At 50.0% G+C, this 16,704-nt stretch overlaps 1 protein-coding gene across 1 annotated transcript in view; it reads left to right on the top strand.

Moving 5' to 3' along the window:
- Positions 1-16,704, top strand: part of CAPN14 (calpain 14) — a 41,835-nt gene that overhangs the window by 12,681 nt on the left and 12,450 nt on the right. The window contains exons 2-13 of the mRNA XM_078057437.1: positions 3,488-3,748; positions 4,978-5,047; positions 5,853-5,971; positions 6,108-6,244; positions 7,052-7,226; positions 7,844-7,906; positions 10,114-10,199; positions 11,406-11,480; positions 12,559-12,722; positions 13,633-13,796; positions 14,321-14,329; positions 16,240-16,445. Coding sequence (XP_077913563.1) covers positions 3,524-3,748; positions 4,978-5,047; positions 5,853-5,971; positions 6,108-6,244; positions 7,052-7,226; positions 7,844-7,906; positions 10,114-10,199; positions 11,406-11,480; positions 12,559-12,722; positions 13,633-13,796; positions 14,321-14,329; positions 16,240-16,445 — 1,493 coding nt within the window. The 5' untranslated portion in view covers positions 3,488-3,523. The remainder of the gene's footprint in view (positions 1-3,487; positions 3,749-4,977; positions 5,048-5,852; positions 5,972-6,107; positions 6,245-7,051; positions 7,227-7,843; positions 7,907-10,113; positions 10,200-11,405; positions 11,481-12,558; positions 12,723-13,632; positions 13,797-14,320; positions 14,330-16,239; positions 16,446-16,704) is intronic.

Below are 16,704 nucleotides of genomic sequence, written 5' to 3'. Positions count from 1 at the left end.
GAGCCAAGGAAAGGACGCTCAGGCAGAGGCAGTGTGCCTTTAGGTTGCATACTCGAATATCATGTGCCTCAGTCAGCTTTTCCCTATTCATTTGCATAGTCTTATGTTATGGGCCTGCTCCGACACTGTTTACTTACAATAGTTAATAGGAGTTTCCAAATACAGCCAAGATACACCTGGCCCTTTGCAGAGCGCTGTGGCAATCTGAGAAAGAGTCAATTTCAGCCACAGGTTATAACATACAGAAGACATGTAAGACCTGCGAACTGCCCACATCTGGGTCTAGACTCTCCTTAAGGTGCCTTAGGAGTACTTATTTAAAGACAAGATATTTATGCGTTTGGCCTCATTCTGAAATTTGGAGGGTGAAAGCATCTTGTGATGGGCATTTTGTCCTCTGAGCCCAACAAGGCACCAAGACTTGTCATGAGATGCAATGTTTTGAGGCACGGAGAGGAATCTGAATGGCCTTGTGTTTGTTTACAGATGTAAATGTGGTTGGAAGAAGGAGTCAGGGTGGAGGAAGCTTTGCCTGATAGACCGTATCAGGAAGAAACTCAGGGGAAAACACAAGGCCCCAATAATAGCGTTTGGATCCCTGTAACCCAGGTTAGGAGTCGTCCCCCAGGAAGTATGAATGCACTTGTGACAAATGAGAACAGCCGGGAATCAGATTGTCCTCACCTCAGAGAGAGGTTAAGAGTGTGAGACAAACAGCATTCCATCGGTGTTAATCCTGTGGGGGGAAAAACCGGTATTAGGCAGAGGAGGTTTCCGTGTGTGTGAATCACTCCGAGCAGAGCCCACAATGGGATCCAAGAACAAGATCATTTCATGAACTGATCACTAGCGGTGCATGATAGGCTGAACTAAAGGTAAGTGTTTAGAAACTTATTTTATAGTAATTGATCAAATAATTTTACTTATGTTGAATCTGAAAAAAATTTTTTAAAGGAGGGCTTGTATTTTCTATATCTTTTTTAAATTTCATTTTTCTATTAATTTATTTTCATTAATTTCTGTGACAAGCTGAAAATAAAAAAATACAGCTGCTTCACTGGTGATAATTTGAGAAGCACCAGTTAGAAGGTGGTAGGGTGTCCTAGGTGGTAGACAGTGGGTCAGTAGACCTTCAGAATGAGGGGAACTCAGGGAAGACCAGACACACAAGGAAGGTTTCCTGGTGGAGAGGATAAAGTTGGACTTTGGAGGATAGGCAGGATCTTGACGAATGAAGAGGCCCCTCAGATCGCTCCTACAGCTGGGAGGGAGTACTCATGCTTGGCATAGGCTTGTTTGCAGGCTGCTCCAGTGCATATACATTCTGTCCCAAGCACTGTACTGGCACAAATGGGAGCTGTTGCCATGGAGGGCTGAGCATGGTTATGGGAGTCAGGGCCCTGGGTTCTGGATAGGGCTCTGATGAATTTTCCCTGGGTAGCCCTGGGAAGATCACTTGACCCCTACTAGGCTGGAAAAGCCATGAGGGCAGGGACTATCTCTGATGAATGGTGCTTAGCTCAAGCCTGGCAGATAAAAATTCCCAATAAAATTTTTGGTGAGCCAATGGATGAATGGGTTTCAGTTTTAACACTTGAAAAATGAGAGGGGCTAAGGTAGGATTGGTGGTTTTCTTTTCTTTTCTTTTTTTTTTTTTTTAAAGATTTTATTTATTTATTTATTTGAGAGAGAATGAGAGACAGCACGAGAGGGCAAAGGGTCAGAGGGAGAAGCAGACCCCCCAGCTGAGCAGGGAGCCCGATGCGGGACTCGATCCCGGGACTCCAGGATCATGACCTGAGCCGAAGGCAGTTGCTTAATCAACTGAGCCACCCAGGCGCCCTTTTCTTTTTTTTTTTTAAGATTTTATTTATTTATTTGACAGAGAGAGAGTTAGCGAGAGCAGGAACACAAGCAGGGGGAGTGGGAGAGGGAGAAGCAGGCTTCCCGCCGAACAGGGAGCCCAATGTGGGGCTCGATCCCAGGACCCTGGGATCATGACCTGAGCCAAAGGCAGATGCTTAATGACTGAGCCACCCAGGCGCCCCAAGATTGGTGGTTTTCAAACCATAGAATGAGAAAGCTTACAAAGCTGCACTGTGGTCCAACCTGTAAAATCAAGCCTCTACCCTTGAGTTTCTATAGGATTTCATCTGAAGAAGGAACTCCACTGCTAAAATAATTTTGGGGAAAAACTGGATTTGATGATTTCTAAGGCATATGCTAGCTCTGACATTTTCAGATTCTAAGTAGATAGGAATGCAAATCATAGAGGCCATAAAATCATTGACTTAATGAATCACTACTGTGCAAAAATAGACATAGGAGATATAAGGATGTGCTAGAATATTGGGGTTGGTGGGGTCCAATTGGCTGGCAGAGCTCTTAATGTGAAGCTTGTTGACAAGCTTCAGAAGAAGGATCCATTTATATCCCAAAAGAGTATGTAAAATTTTCCATGCCATTGAGTATCACTTGCGAGTGCTATGGTTGCATGTAACAGAGACACATAACACTGGCTAACACAGAGAACACTGCTGAGTCTGGCCACTACCATGGCTTAAGTAAGCAAATGGTTTGTCCTTCCCATGTAATAAGTCTAGAGGCAAGCCACCGAGGCTGGACCATTTGTTCAAGGAAGTCATCAAGATCCAGACTCCTTCTAGCATGTGGCTTTTTTCTAGTGGTCCCTCTCTAGGTGTGACATCTACTTTCCAGGAATGGGAAGTGGGGAAGTCAAAAGTAGTGCCAACTGGGAAAATTGGGAAAGTCGCAGCTTTTCCGAAAGCCCCACCTTGTAGACTGCCACCTTCATCTCATTGGCCAAACTGTCCTGCAAGAAGCTCTGGGAAATCAAGTTTTATCGAGTGATCAAAGCTGGGATCCTATTAATAAGGTGAAGGAGGGAATGGGTAGATACAGACAACTGTCAGTATTTACCATAATATGTATGTGATTTTTTTTTTTTTTACATTGCCCAAAATGTCTTTAAGGAAGGAGTTAATTTGAAGAATATGTAGAAGGAGGAAAGTGAGAGACACGGTTTTGTAGGGAAGATGGAGAAGGACATTAGAGCAGGCAGGAGGACGTGAATGAGCTTGGGGGTGACAGCCCTGCGAGGGAGGACAGAAGGGGCATCCACTGCTCCTTCCTTGTCTGGCACAGGGACCCTCAATCCCCATGAACTGAACTTTAGCTTCCTGCTGCTCTCCTCCCCCCCGCCCCTGCCGCCCAAACAGAAGTGTCCCTGTGACATGGTCAGGGGCCCAGGACCCAGCCCTGAGGCTGGAGAGAGCCCTCCTTTCCTTCAGGCCTTGGCTGCAGGAGCCCAGAACCGCAACACATGCTCAAGGAACCCCACTCTCTAGGATGAGAATCGGACCAGGTGCTGCCGCCCGTCTCACCTCTTCGTCCTCCTCCTCCTCCTGGGGGGATGGCAGAGTGTCAACCGGCAGTGAGTAACCTGAACATGGGCTCTCCATTCCAGGAGCAACAGAGACTATCCGGGAAGACCCACTTGGCCATGTCTCTGAGGCTACCTTTCCGAGGCAGATGGAAGCTGGGGCGGAAGAACTCCCTGGGGGGTTCCTCGCAGCTCCCCAAGCAGGACTATGAGGCCCTGAGGGAAAGGTGCCTGATGGAAGGCCGCCTCTTTGAAGATGACAGCTTCCCAGCCAGCCTGAGCTCCGTGGGCAGCGGGCCCCTGCTGCGGAAGCTGCCGCCTGGCCTGCAGTGGAGGAGGCCTCCGGTAAGCGAGGAGGGTGCTTCCCCACAACACACACACACACACACACACACACACACACACAGGTCAACCCAGACCTTCCTTCGGGGTGTTCCAGATGCCAGGTCTTACTCACTGCCATTGATCCCCATGTGAGGGGAATGTGTGAGTGCCCACATTCCTATTCTCCAGATGGAGAAAACCAGTGGTGGCTCTGAGAGGTGGTCTCCCTCAGCCCCTACCCAGAAATATGCTGGGCAGCCACAGCCAAAGTCCTGTTGGGCCTCATCCAAGATGGCAGGGCATCCTGAGCCGCCGCCAGTGCCATCGGCCAGGGAGACACATTCTCACATACCTTCACTCCCAACCCCCAAATCAGGCCCACAAAACACATAAATTAAGAAGCTATTAATTACTTTATAACAATGTTCTTCACTTTCTAAAGTGCTTTGACAATTCCTTTAAAAGGCAACTTAATGTTTTCAAAGGCAATCCAGCCCCCGCCAAACTTGATTTACACAATAGATTTCCCAAACACGGCTGGTGAACAAAGTAGAGTCAGCCTGTGCTATAGATTCTCTGCCCTTCTGGGCCCTGTTCAGCCTGCCCATCAAAGCGTATGGCCCCAGACTAAGTCCCTTCTGTGTGCAAAATTCCCAAGAGGGCCTCCCAAACTAGATAGCAGTCAAGATTCTACTTTTCCCAGAAAATTCGGGAACTGCTGACATAGAGTCCGTCGCACACCTGACCTTGGGTGAGCTGTGCTAGTGCAGAACGTGAGGGCTTTAGTGCTCACCACGGAGCAGAGACCACCTGCCCCACCTCCCACTGCCGCCCCACCCGCATCTCAGTGTGGAAGGGCAAAGAGGCCATTATGTTGGGGGACGGGGTGGGAAGGAGCAGTAGGAGGAGAATAAGGACAATGGGAAGATCTCTAGGAAAAATATGAACACCCTCTAAAAGACATACTTCCATTTTAACAGAAACTCCAAGCAAAGGCATTTTGGTACAAGTGCTATTTCTCAGTATCCACACAGAGTTCTCCCGGACTCTGGCTTACATGGGCTGCAAGAAGAAATGAGAAAGGCGACAGGCTGAATCCATATGCCAGCTTGTCTGGGACAGCCCTGATTTCACATATATTCTATAACTATGTCCCCGTAAGTCCAGTCTTGGGGTATGGGAAACTACGGTCACTGTAGCTCAAGGAGCTTCTTCTTGGTCAAAAGGGCAATTCTGTCTGTCCCCCACAGGAGCTACACAGCAATCCCCAGTTCTATTCTGCCAATGCCAAAAGACTGGACCTGTGCCAGGGAGTGGTAGGTAAGTCTGTTCAGCCCCTGGACACACAGGCCTGGCAGCTGCTAAGGCTGAGCGGGGTGGGGAAGAGGGGAACTGAGAGATTCCCAATGGGGGAAATGGCCACCCTGAACTCCACCTTGTAGTCCGTGTCCTTTGCCAGGAAAATGGTAACAACTGGTCCTCTGAGGATGTATGGGAATGCCAAAACTTGCCCAAGGATAATCCTCATTACCAGTTTACAGGTCTAAGTTTTGTCTTGGGAGAATGTGCTCACTGTGCTCTAGTCCCCATAATGAGTCCTTTTTGGCACACCAGTCACTAGATGCCCCAGCTAGAGTCCAAGCAAGCCTATCCTCATCCCGACTTTCTTTTTAGGGGAATAGAAAAAACCCTTGGCCACAAAGGGAAGACACAAATGTAGTGACACCTGTTTTACAGACAGGGATAATGGAGCCCAGAAGCGTTGAGGCTTTCCCAGAAGAGCATAAATCAGTTACAGAGGCAGGACTTTAAGAAAAGTTTGGTTGTGTTTGGGTCCAAGTTCCTGAGGATGTGGCATTCAGGAAGCTAAAAGCTGGTCCAGGAATATGGCTCAATTCTTGGTGTCAAGTTGAGATTCCAGCCAATGCTCCTCCCCTCCTTCTGCTCACTCACTGTCTTCCTCCTCAGTTTTTCTTTCCCTTCTGCTAAACTGGGCTACAAGCCCAGAGAGGAAAGCAGTTGGGACTAGGCATTTCTTGCATGTAATCTCTTCAATAGATTCATACAGACACTTGCAGAACGTAGGAAGTACACCCATGCAGACGCTATACGCTCTCTGGCTTAGGTGATTGCTGGTTCTTGGCTGCTTTGCAAGCCCTGACTTTGCACCAGGACATCCTGAGCCGTGTCGTTCCCCTGAATCAGAATTTCACTGAGAAGTATGCCGGCATTTTCCAGTTCTGGGTGAGTAACCTCCTGGTGCCCCAGCCTGGAGGAAGCCATAGGAAAGAGGGTTCTTGGAAGAGTCATATCTTTGCCTCCTGGGCTGACCATCTTCCATGGCAATCTTCTCTCACCGGTGGGCACTTTCTCCTTCCAGTTCTGGCACTTTGGGAAGTGGGTGCCTGTGGTGATAGATGACCGACTCCCTGTGAATGCAGCTGGCCAGCTGGTGTTTGTCTCTTCTACCTACAAACACTTGTTCTGGGGAGCTCTTCTGGAAAAGGCCTATGCTAAGTAAGACAATCACCAGAAATATTTTCCCTTCCCTCCCCTCCCCTCCCCTTCCCTTCCCTCCCCTTCCTTTCCCTTCCCCTCCCTTCCCTCCCCTTTCCCTTCCCTTTTCCTTCCCCTTTCCCTTCCCCTTCCCTTCCCCACCCTTCCCTCCCCTTTCCCTTCCCTTCCCCTTCCCCTTTCCCTTCCCTTCCCTTTCCTTCCCATCCCCTTCCTTTCCCTTCCCCTTCCCTTCCCTTCCTTTCCCTTCCCCTTCCCTTCCCTTCCTTTCCCTTCCCCTTCCCTTTCTCTCCCTTCCCCTTCCCTTCCCCTTCCCCTCCCTTCCCCTTCCCTTTCCCTCCCTTCCCCTTCCCTTCCCTCCCCTTTCCCTTCTCTTCCCCTTTCCCTTCCCCTTCCCTTCCCTTCCCTTCCCTCCCCTCCCCTCCCCTCCCCTGTCTCTGTCTTTCTGTCTCACTCCCATCAATGCTGGGAGAGCACAAGAGGAGGCAGGTAAATTTTATGAAGTGAGACGCTGAGGCATGGCTCAGTGAATATAGAAGTGATGTATTCAGAGACTCTTATGTAGAGTTTACCCCATCTGAACAAGCATTTGGGAATTTTGCCTTTCCCTAATGGATGGAGTTGTTTAACAAGGATAGGAACTCAGAGTATACGCTTTCTCCTTTGCCCCTGGGATGGAAGGAAGGAGTAGCGGGCACGTGCCCAGGGAAGAACCAAGCAGGGGGTTCACTAGACTCATTTGGACCATCCCAGGCTCCAGGATAAATGGCCCTTCCCTTCTACTCCCATGCGTACTCCTTCCCTGGGCAGGCTCTCTGGCTCCTACGAAGACTTGCAGCATGGACAGGTGTCTGAAGCACTCGTGGACTTCACTGGAGGGGTGACGATGACCATCAAACCGGCAGAAGCCCCTGGCAACCTCTGGGACATCCTAACCCGAGCCACCTACAGCAGAACCCTCATTGGCTGCCAGACCCACTCAGGGGTGCGACTGGGCTGTGTACCAGCAGCGTGTCCTCCCTGCTCCCGTCCCCTTCATCCACCAGCTTCTGCTCTCACCTCGGGGTGGGCCCCAAGACCCCCCTCTAGATCTTGCTCCTAGAGTCCTGATGCTCAAACCGGAGCAGCCAAGCTGAGCCCTGGGGGCCGGCGACGCCACAGTCGAATGCAGATGGTGTGCAGACAAGCGAGCTAACAGTGACTAAGTGTCAACCAGGTGCAAGGTGCTTTACTAGCACAACTTGTCTTTACTGCCTAATTTAGTAACAACCAAGAACGTGGGACTAGAGTAGGGAGCCTTGGGTTCAGCCCTGCCTCTGTGAGCGACCACCACGTCACCCCACGTGATGGTTTAGCAGCTCCGAATCTGAGTTTGTCCTCTGTCCAATGGGACGGGAATCCCTGCAGAATGGCATCCTGACTTAGAGGCTCCAATGAGACTGTGGATGCTGAAGAGCTTTGACAACTGTGAGGGCATAGCTGGGTCTCTCCCAGCCCTCCTCATAAGCCCTTGCTCTAGCCACACAGGTCCCCATGCCCCCCCCACCCCAATAAGCTGTATACAGCAGCGGGCTGAGAGGAGCTCTCTTGTCTCCACAGAAGGAAAGGGTGCTGGAGAATGGGCTGGTGGGCGGCCATGCCTATACCCTCACAGGAATCAGGAAGGTGGGTGGAACCAGCCCCTCTGTTTCCCTTTGGGCTCCTCCTTCTCTCTCAGGGCTTCTCACCAAGGCTTGGGTGAGCATTACTAGCTGTGCCCAGTCTAGGGGGCAAATTCTTTGCCGGGTTTTATAGGTCCTGCCAAAGCAGGTGGTGGGTTCCTGCACCAGTGCACCTGTGTTCTGGAGTGATGTGGTGGGTCCAGCCTGGGCCACCTGCAGGGCACCATCCCAGCCCCTCCTGCCCTGGGGCAGCCCTGCCAATCAGCCATCCAGCCTGCTGGGCCTCACCGCCCTTCCTCGAGGCCCCCTTTGCTCGGGGCTGCCACTGCCCATGACCTTCACATCTGGGGCTTCTTGCCCAAATTCCCACTTCTTTCTCACACACTCCTTTTTATCAGCCTCCCGGGTTCTTTCCATGGCTATTCATCTTTTGAGCTGTGCTAAGCATTGAGGGAAAGACGAATCAGACAGGGACCCTGCCTACACAGAGCTCACAGTCAGGGATGGAGAACCATAGGTAAGAATGGTAAGGAAGCAAAGTAGAAAGTGGAGAGAAGAAAAAATAGATGAAAGGCTTTAGGGGCTCAGAGGTAGGAGAGAACACATTTGCCTGATTGGGTTGGGGAAAGTCAGGAAAGGCTTCGTAGAGGAGGTGGCATTGAGCTGGCCCTGGAAATGTCAGTAGATTTGTCTGAGGGAAAGGGGCACTCCTGGTGGACGGGGCTGCACGGAGAAGCATGGTTCCATCTTACAGAGCCTCCGATGTCCTCTAGACAGCCTGATGTGCCCAAGTCCTCCAATTCCCTTTTACTCTTTCAGATTTCTTGACCTCAGCTCCCACCTGACTTCCTCCTCCTCCTCCCAGATCTACATCAGTCATGTTTGTGTGTGTGTCAAGAGCTTTTCATGAATTCTCATATTTCTTTAACAAAACTTAGATTTTATTAATAGAGTTACATGTTTATGTCCATATTTGTTGTATATTTATTTAACATAATTAGCAAAATTTAGCACTTACTGTGTGCTAAGTCTTGTTCCAACTTCTTCACAAATGTTAACTCAATCCTCAACACACCCCTGTGAGGGGGTGTATTAGCGTCCTAGGGCTGTCGTAACAAATTACCACAAACTGAAGGGCTTCAGACAACGGAAATTTATTCTTTCACAGTTCCAGAGGCCAGAAATCTGAAATCAAGCTGTCATGATGGTCTCTGCAGGTTCTGGGGGGGATCCTTCACTGCCTCTTCCAGCTTATGGCGGCTCCCAGCATTCCTTAGCTAGGGATGGAGAGCTCCAATCTCTTCCTCCATCTCCGCATGGCCTTCCCCCTCCCTTCCTTTCCCTTCTCTTATCGCTGGGTTTAGGACCCACCCTAATCCAGGGTGATTTCTTTTCTTTTTAAGATTTTATTTATTTATTTGAGAGAGAGGAGAGAGTGAGCCAGAGAGCACAAGCAGCGGGGTCAGGGTGGGGGTGGGGGGTTGCGGCAGAGGGAGAGTGAGAAGCAGGCTCCCTGCTGAGCAGGGAGCTTGACCACGGGGCTCGATCCCAGGACCTGAGCCAAAGGCAGACGCTGAACCAACTGAACCACCCAGGCACCCCTTCAGGGTGATTTCATCTCAAGTTCCTTAATTTTATTATATCTGCAAAGACCCTTTTAATAAATCGGATCACACTGGGGCGCCTGGGTGGCACAGTTGGTTAAACATCCGACTCTTGGTTTCAGCTCAGGTCGTGATCTCAGGGTCATGGGATCGAGCCCCGTGTCGGGCTCTGTACTCAGCTGGGAGTCTGCTTGGGTCTCTCTCTCCCTCTCCCTCTGCCCCTCCCCGCTGTGCTCTCTTTCTCTCTCTCTCTCTGTCTCTCACTGAAATAAATAAATCAATCTTTAAAAATAAATAAATAAATAGAATCACATTGACAGATTTTGGGTAGATCTATCTTTGGGGGGCCACCCTTCAACCTGTTACAGCAGATGTAGCTATTAACTTTACTTTCCAGATGAGGAAACAGACCCAGAGAAGGTAAGTAAGTTGTGCTAGGTCTCAGCAGCTCTAAGAGGCAGAACCACTTTCTCTTCTCCCCACGCTCAGGGCCTTTGGTCTTCCACTTCAAGGTCTCATCTCGCAGGCACGGATCTCACCCAGATAGCTGCAACATTTGCATTTGGCACTCAGCCCAGCCACCTAAATTGCTTCTCGTTTTGCGCAGGTGACCTGCAAACATGGACCAGAATATCTAGTCAAGCTGCGGAACCCCTGGGGCAAAGTGGAATGGAAAGGAGACTGGAGTGACAGGTGAATGCCCGGAATGGGCTGGCAGGGGTGAGGACGGGGCAGGGCAAGCCTGTGAAGGAGGCTGCCGTCTGCACACAAATTCAAAAGTGTTCTTTGGTCTCCAGCTGGATCGGGAGAGTGTTCTGGTTGTGAAGGTCAATTGCTCACATTTATGTGATGCTTAATGACATATAGACGGTTTTCTCATTCATTATAATAATTGAGCTAATGTTTATTGAGAGCTTGCCAGCACTGTGCTAAGCATTTTGAATTTATTTTTCCTGCCCTTATTTATTTAAAAGTAAAAATTACCTTGACTTCGAATGTGCAGAGACCTTCCTTAGGTGCAGTCTGGCATATTTCCTTCAAGCACTTCGAATATTTATTATCTCTAATCCTCTGAACAGTGCTCTTACTAGGTAGGGAGTTTTATCTCCATTTTACTGATGAAGAAACTGATGCTTAGTAAGCAAATTACTTAAAGGTCTTTGGAGTCGAATCCAGTGTTCTTTCCCGGGCACGGTTCAGTGTGCTCTTGGGCCCGTTGAGTCAGAGGTAGACAGATCCAGATTGGCCCCGACCTTCTGGTTCCATGTCGTGACCTCCGGGAACTCTGATGAGATCAGAATGCGATTCCCTGGGTCACCTTCCAGGGATTTAGTTTCGGGCAGGAGTCTGGGCCACGTGAGGGCTCACCTCATTTGCTCCTCCCAAAGGCCCCCGGGTCATAACCCTGAGCTGCCTGCTGTCTAGCATCTGAAAACAATTGTTTTTTATATTTTTAGTTGTTTATGGTGGGGAAGTAATGCAGGAAAGCCTTACTCCCTCGTGGTCCGACACAGAAGTTCAAAATGACAGGCTTGAAAATACATAGTACCAACGTAGGTTCAGATGCGCTCGGACATTTCATAACTTTGTGACTTCAGGAAAGTGACTTAGTCTCTTTTAACCTCTGTTTCCCAATCTCTAAAATGGCAACAAAAATCTCTGCCTTGCAAAATTGTTGTTAGCCTTAGGTGAGATCAAGTATGTGAGGGGCCTGGCCCAGAGCTTGGCGCCCAGTGAGGGATGAGTTACTGTTACATGTTGTTTTTAGAAGATGATGTGAGATTTAGTTGTTTGCAAAGCGGCATGAAGAGGAGAGAAATAATGACACTCTCGAGCATTTACCCCATGTCCTCCACAATCCTTCATTCCCCACGGAAACACCCCCTTTTCTGTTTTCAGCTCAAGTATGTGGGAGCTACTGAGCCCCAAGGAGAAGATTCTACTGCTGAGAAAAAGTGATGATGGAGAATTCTGGTATCTGACCTGGGGACTCGGGAAAAATGCCCTGGCTTACATTTGGACAACCAGCCTGCAAATATTTACTGGGAGCAACACGTGTGCCAGGCACCTCGTGTGCAGAGATCGTGAAACCCTGATAGGGGCCCACAGCCCCTGCAAACGGTCATGGTCCCTATGATGAGTGCGGTGACTGCTGACATGGCGCTCGGGGGACACTGGGTGCAGAGCGTGGGGGTGGCCGCCTCCTTCTCCCTGACTTCCGCCCGGTCTCTTGTATCACTCAAAACACTCAAACCCAAGGTTTTGTCTTTCCTGGCCTGAAAGGGAGATGAGGAAAGAAGCCATAACTATAAACTATAAGCTACCTCAGAGCAACATGGCATGACTCCCACCCACCCCAAAGCCACACACCCCTTTTATGAAAAGCCACCAAGACGCCTTGAGCTGATGCTGTTTCTGGGTGTCTGAGGCGAGCCCCATCTGCTCCCCTTTCCCTTCGCTTTTGGTCCTTACTATTAACTTCCACCCTTGTTCCCATGGGCCACTCTCCCCCCATTCTGTACTCTTTCTAGACTGCACCCCTCTCTCTTTGGAAGTGGGGTCCAGCACTGAACTCAACAGCCTGAAACTACTATTAATTTCCACTTTACAGATAAGTAAACTGAGCATCAGCCAGTGCAGATAGCATGCCTTGGGTCGCAAAGTGAGTAGGGGCTAAGACTTTTATCAATGAATAGTTGAGAACCGACTTGTGCAATTATTCTTGAACATTTATATCTCAATTGGCTAGCTAGGAATGCCTCAATTCAGCTTTATCATCGCAATCAGCAAAGCAAGAACATTTCCCCAGGCACACTTTGCAGGAAGCTGCTTCCAGTGACGGGCTGGGGGTGGGGGTGGGGTTTCTCGATGGCCCACCTCCCCTGATGCCTCCTCACACTCATCTAGCCAGCGCCGCTCTCCCGTGTCCCAGCGGGACAGAAGGGCGAGGTCATGGGGCTGGGGCTGGTGGGGCTGGTGGGGCTGCTTGATTCCAGCCCCCACTTTAGTCCTGATGAGTAGACATTGTGCTGTGCCCCCTTCCTCTCCACAGGATGACACTGAGGGACTTTAAAGCACATTTCATGCTTCTGGTCATTTGTAAACTGATCCCAGGCCTGCTGAGTCAGGAGGTGGGCCGGAGGTGGGCATGCACCATGCAAGAGGGGAAGTGGGAGAAGGGGAGCACGGCTGGTGGCCGGATGAAGTCGCCCCGAGGTAAGCACGTGCACAGGAACTGGGGCTCTTGGGGCTAGAGTAGCAGCTTTGCCAGCAAGGGTGGGGATGCAGGCACCCTATGGGTGGTGGTGGGGCCTGCGCCCTGCACGGGGCATCTGGCTGAGTGTGAGGCATTTTGCTGGTTGAGCCGTGTGCTCTGGCCCTGGCCGTGTCCTCGTCAGCCCCAAGAGGCCACAGGCACACATGCATGGTAGAAGTGGGGGTTCAGTCTTTGGTTTTAGGACAAGGCCATTTCTATGCTGAAATAACCACCCCTTAAAGGCAGGCTTGAAATAGTAATTTTATCCTATGTATCAGGCCCTCCTTGCCTGGAGGTCGGTGGTGAAACAAAATCAAGGATTCTCAGCTCACCACTTACAGGAGACAAATGTGTCTGAATTCTCAAAGTGGAGAGATTTGGTCACTGTGTCCCTTTCTCCGCAATGGAGTTGCTGAGCCATCTCTTTGGAAGGAAAGACCTGTAGGATATGGTCTCAGTGGGCCAGGTGCCCTTGGCTCTGGCTTCCCCCTCTCACCACAGAGGTTCCCCCAGAGGCTGAAGCTTGGTCCCTGTTAAAATGCAAACCTCCCTGGGATCAAGGACCTGTTCTCCTCGGTTAGTTAATACAGTTCCTTACTCAGGCAGTCAGTGCTTTTGGGGCACAAAGTCTGTGCCAGGAACCATGCTGCACAAAGGGGCTACAGTGATGAGAAGAGCTCTCGGTCTATGTATCTGTAGGACACGGGGTGGAAGGGGTGGGGTTGGAGGGGGGAGAGAGGGGAGGCTGAGAACCCCACTCTGTCCAGATGGACCTTAGGGTGGGAATCTCAGGGCAGGTGCCCTGGGTCTGTGGGAGTGTGAAGCTGAGGGAGCTGGGGGCCTGGCTCACCTCACTTCGCTCTGCTCCAGACACATTCTGGAAGAACCCACAGTTTCTGCTGTGCGTCTGGAGCCCTCAGGAGGGCAGGAGTTTCCCGATGCCCTGCAGCGTGCTGGTGTCCCTGCTCCAGAAGCCCAGACACAGGCACCGCAACCGGAAGCCTCACCTCGCCATCGGCTTCTACCTCTTTAGGGTGAGTGGGCCTCCAGGGCCCGCGGCCTCATGGGGCATCTCCCACCACTGGGCATCCTTCCTCCCTGTTTCCAGTCCTCTTCACCATCTGTCTCTGTCTACACGCAGACTTGGGTGCAGACCTTGGCTCTGTCCCTTGGGAATATGTGATCTAGAACACATCACCTGCTGGCCCTTGAGCATCAGCTTCCTCATCTGTAGAGTGGGGACATTGATATTTACACAAAGGGTAGACCAGAAGGACACCACATGCCAGTGCTCCTCGAGGGGCCCGGCACACAGTTCATACAATCAAGACCGCTGTTCTTTTCCTCTCCCAAAAAGTCAAGGTTGCCTTCCATCAATCACCCTTTTCCAGAATTCCTGATGATGAATTAAAATGTCACTGACTAGAACAGCAAGTCTTATGGGAGAGACGGGGGCCCTTGGGGGGGAGCCTTCTTATATATCAGCCTCCGTTCGTTTGTGCTTGTGGAAGAGTTGCATTCCCTGCCTAATGAGGCCTCTCTTTTTTCTGCTTTTCAGTTGAGCAAGGTGAGTGCCACACTTGACCAGCTGGCCCTGGTTTGGAGTGATGTCACGTGTGAGGTTCAGCTTGACTGTAGCAGCCTTACGTGAGGAGTCGTGAGCACGTCCGGCAACAGTGCCGAAGGGATGGGCGCTTGCCGCTCTTTTTACCCAAGGACCCTGAGAAATCCTTCTGCCTCTTTGGGGGGGGTCTCTGAGCCTGGTGTAGAACCAATACATGTTAGAGTTTATTAAATCCCTGCGTGAAAACCTAGCACTGATATTGAGGACCATCCTGGCGTCCAAAGAACGGCAAATCAGTCTTAGAGCCTGAGTTATGAAGCCCATAGTAAAACAGATCTGTAACATATGGGACATCAGGAGACCATGCAGCCCCCCTCCTTAGGGACAAGGGACAAAGGCTTGGGAAAATGGGACAGAAACACAGGCAGGGGACAGGAGCAAGTGTGGCTCTCATGTGCAGTGGGAGCCTAGAAGAGCAGCTGAGAAGGTTGGAGGGACCCCAACCTCTGCGAGCGTGGAGGCTATTATTTTGTTTCCCAAAGTAAACAGAAGTGGAAAACTGCATTTTCTCAAATTAGACTGAATCGAGTAAAAGGGTTTTTGTAAAAGAAACTATTTCTGTATTAGGTGTCTTGGGTCAGTTTTGGATTTTTTTCCTCCTGTAGGAACACTGAAGGCTCTCAAAGTTTACCATAATTTTTTTTAAGTTATTTATATCATGCATATTTCTAAATAGAATTTGGGTCAGCCTACAATAAAACTGTAAACAGAACAAAACTATAAGCCAGTTAAAAATTTAAAGGGCAAGAAAAAAGTCATATATGGATAAGGTAAGCAGTTGAGTCTACAGGGAACGCTAAACCTAGGACAGCTAATATGGCTGATTATAAAATTTAGTTCTGAGATTCCCAGTAGCCAAGGCAAAAATGGCAATAGGATGAGTCTCTAGTTCTTATTGTCTGATAAAAGAAAGCATGCATCATCAGGAGATACATTTTATTTCCTTAGCCTTGAGTGGAACCTGTGAAATGTTTTTATGTAAATGGGTAATGTCTTTGTTATCTATCTATAAACTGGAGTGAAGAACCAGCATATGGTCCTCTTCTCCCTCTACAACCCTTGAGTGAGAGCAAAGGGGAAAGGCAGCAAGAGAGAAAGATAGGGAAAGATAGGGAAATAAAGGAGGGAGAAAGGAGAGAGAGAAAGAGAGAAAATAAGAGAGGGGGAGAGAGAGAGAGAGAGAATATGAGATAAAACAAAGACACATGCCCAGGCAATGTGAGAGGCAGAGCCTGATTCAGGTCTTCTGAACTTTTGTCCGGTTCTCTTTCCCCTTCACTGAGATGATGTAGAATGTCCAGTTTATCTGTACGTAGCTGTTTTACTGTAGGTGGGGAGAGGTTTGGTGGTCCACCAGTATCTGTGACCATAGTCATGTCATAATCAACCTTGAAATTGCATCACGTACATGGAGGCAGCATCAGGGAGTGTAAAAGACATGGACTTTGGAGCTCAGCTGCCCTGCATTCCAACGCTGGCTGGGACTCTTACCAGCTAGGTGACCTTGGGCACATGACCTAACTTGTCTGAGCCTCAGACCCTTAACCGTAAAATGGAAAGTGCAGACACAGTGACATTTCTCACGTCGTTTGTATACAACATTGTTTTTAGTGTAAAGTTAAATGGATTGACATGTGGTTCATCAGCCCCACATAGGATTCCAGCAGTGGTGCTCATTCCTGACGTGTTGTGTTTTATCCTCTCCACTCCTCACCCTTTATCCCTCCACTGGAGCAGGTTGGGTTTGGCTAATCAGAGACCACCTTCATCCTGTCTCCTGGCCAAGGACCCCAGGGCTGGCTACAAGCCCTGGGTATCATCTTAACTGGGGCTCTTCCATCCTCCACCCACAGTACTATGGTGACCAGAGGAGACTGCCTCCTGAGTTCTTCTGGAAAAATGCTCCCCTAAGTTGGCCCGAAGCATTTCTCACAGAGAAAGAAGTGAGTCGGGAGCTGCAGCTGGAGCCAGGGACATACCTCATCGTGCCCTGCACCTCTGAGGCTGGCCGGGAGTCAGAGTTTCTCCTGAGGGTCTTCTCTAGGAAGCACATCTTTCAGTAAGGACACAGGACTCCCCTGGAGGTTGGGGCCCCCTCGGGCCAGGGGAGGTATGGAGGAGGAGGTGGAAATGGCAGAGGACGGGGTCTGTGTGGCCAACACAGGAGAGGGGTAGGGAGAGCAGGGAGCTCCCTGCATGGAGAGCACCCTTCCTTTCTTCCTCCCCACTCTCCTAAGAAATGAACAGTCTGCTAGACATTCAAGAGAAAAAACTAGCCTAGGCCTGGCCCCTGCCCTCCAGAAGCTCAAGGCCTGGAA

This window comes from Halichoerus grypus, chromosome 10 (genome assembly GCF_964656455.1).
Source record: "Halichoerus grypus chromosome 10, mHalGry1.hap1.1, whole genome shotgun sequence".
Lineage (NCBI taxonomy): Eukaryota > Metazoa > Chordata > Mammalia > Carnivora > Phocidae > Halichoerus > Halichoerus grypus.
Note: the sequence above shows the minus strand (reverse complement) of the source record. Positions and strands in the feature narration are given on the sequence as shown.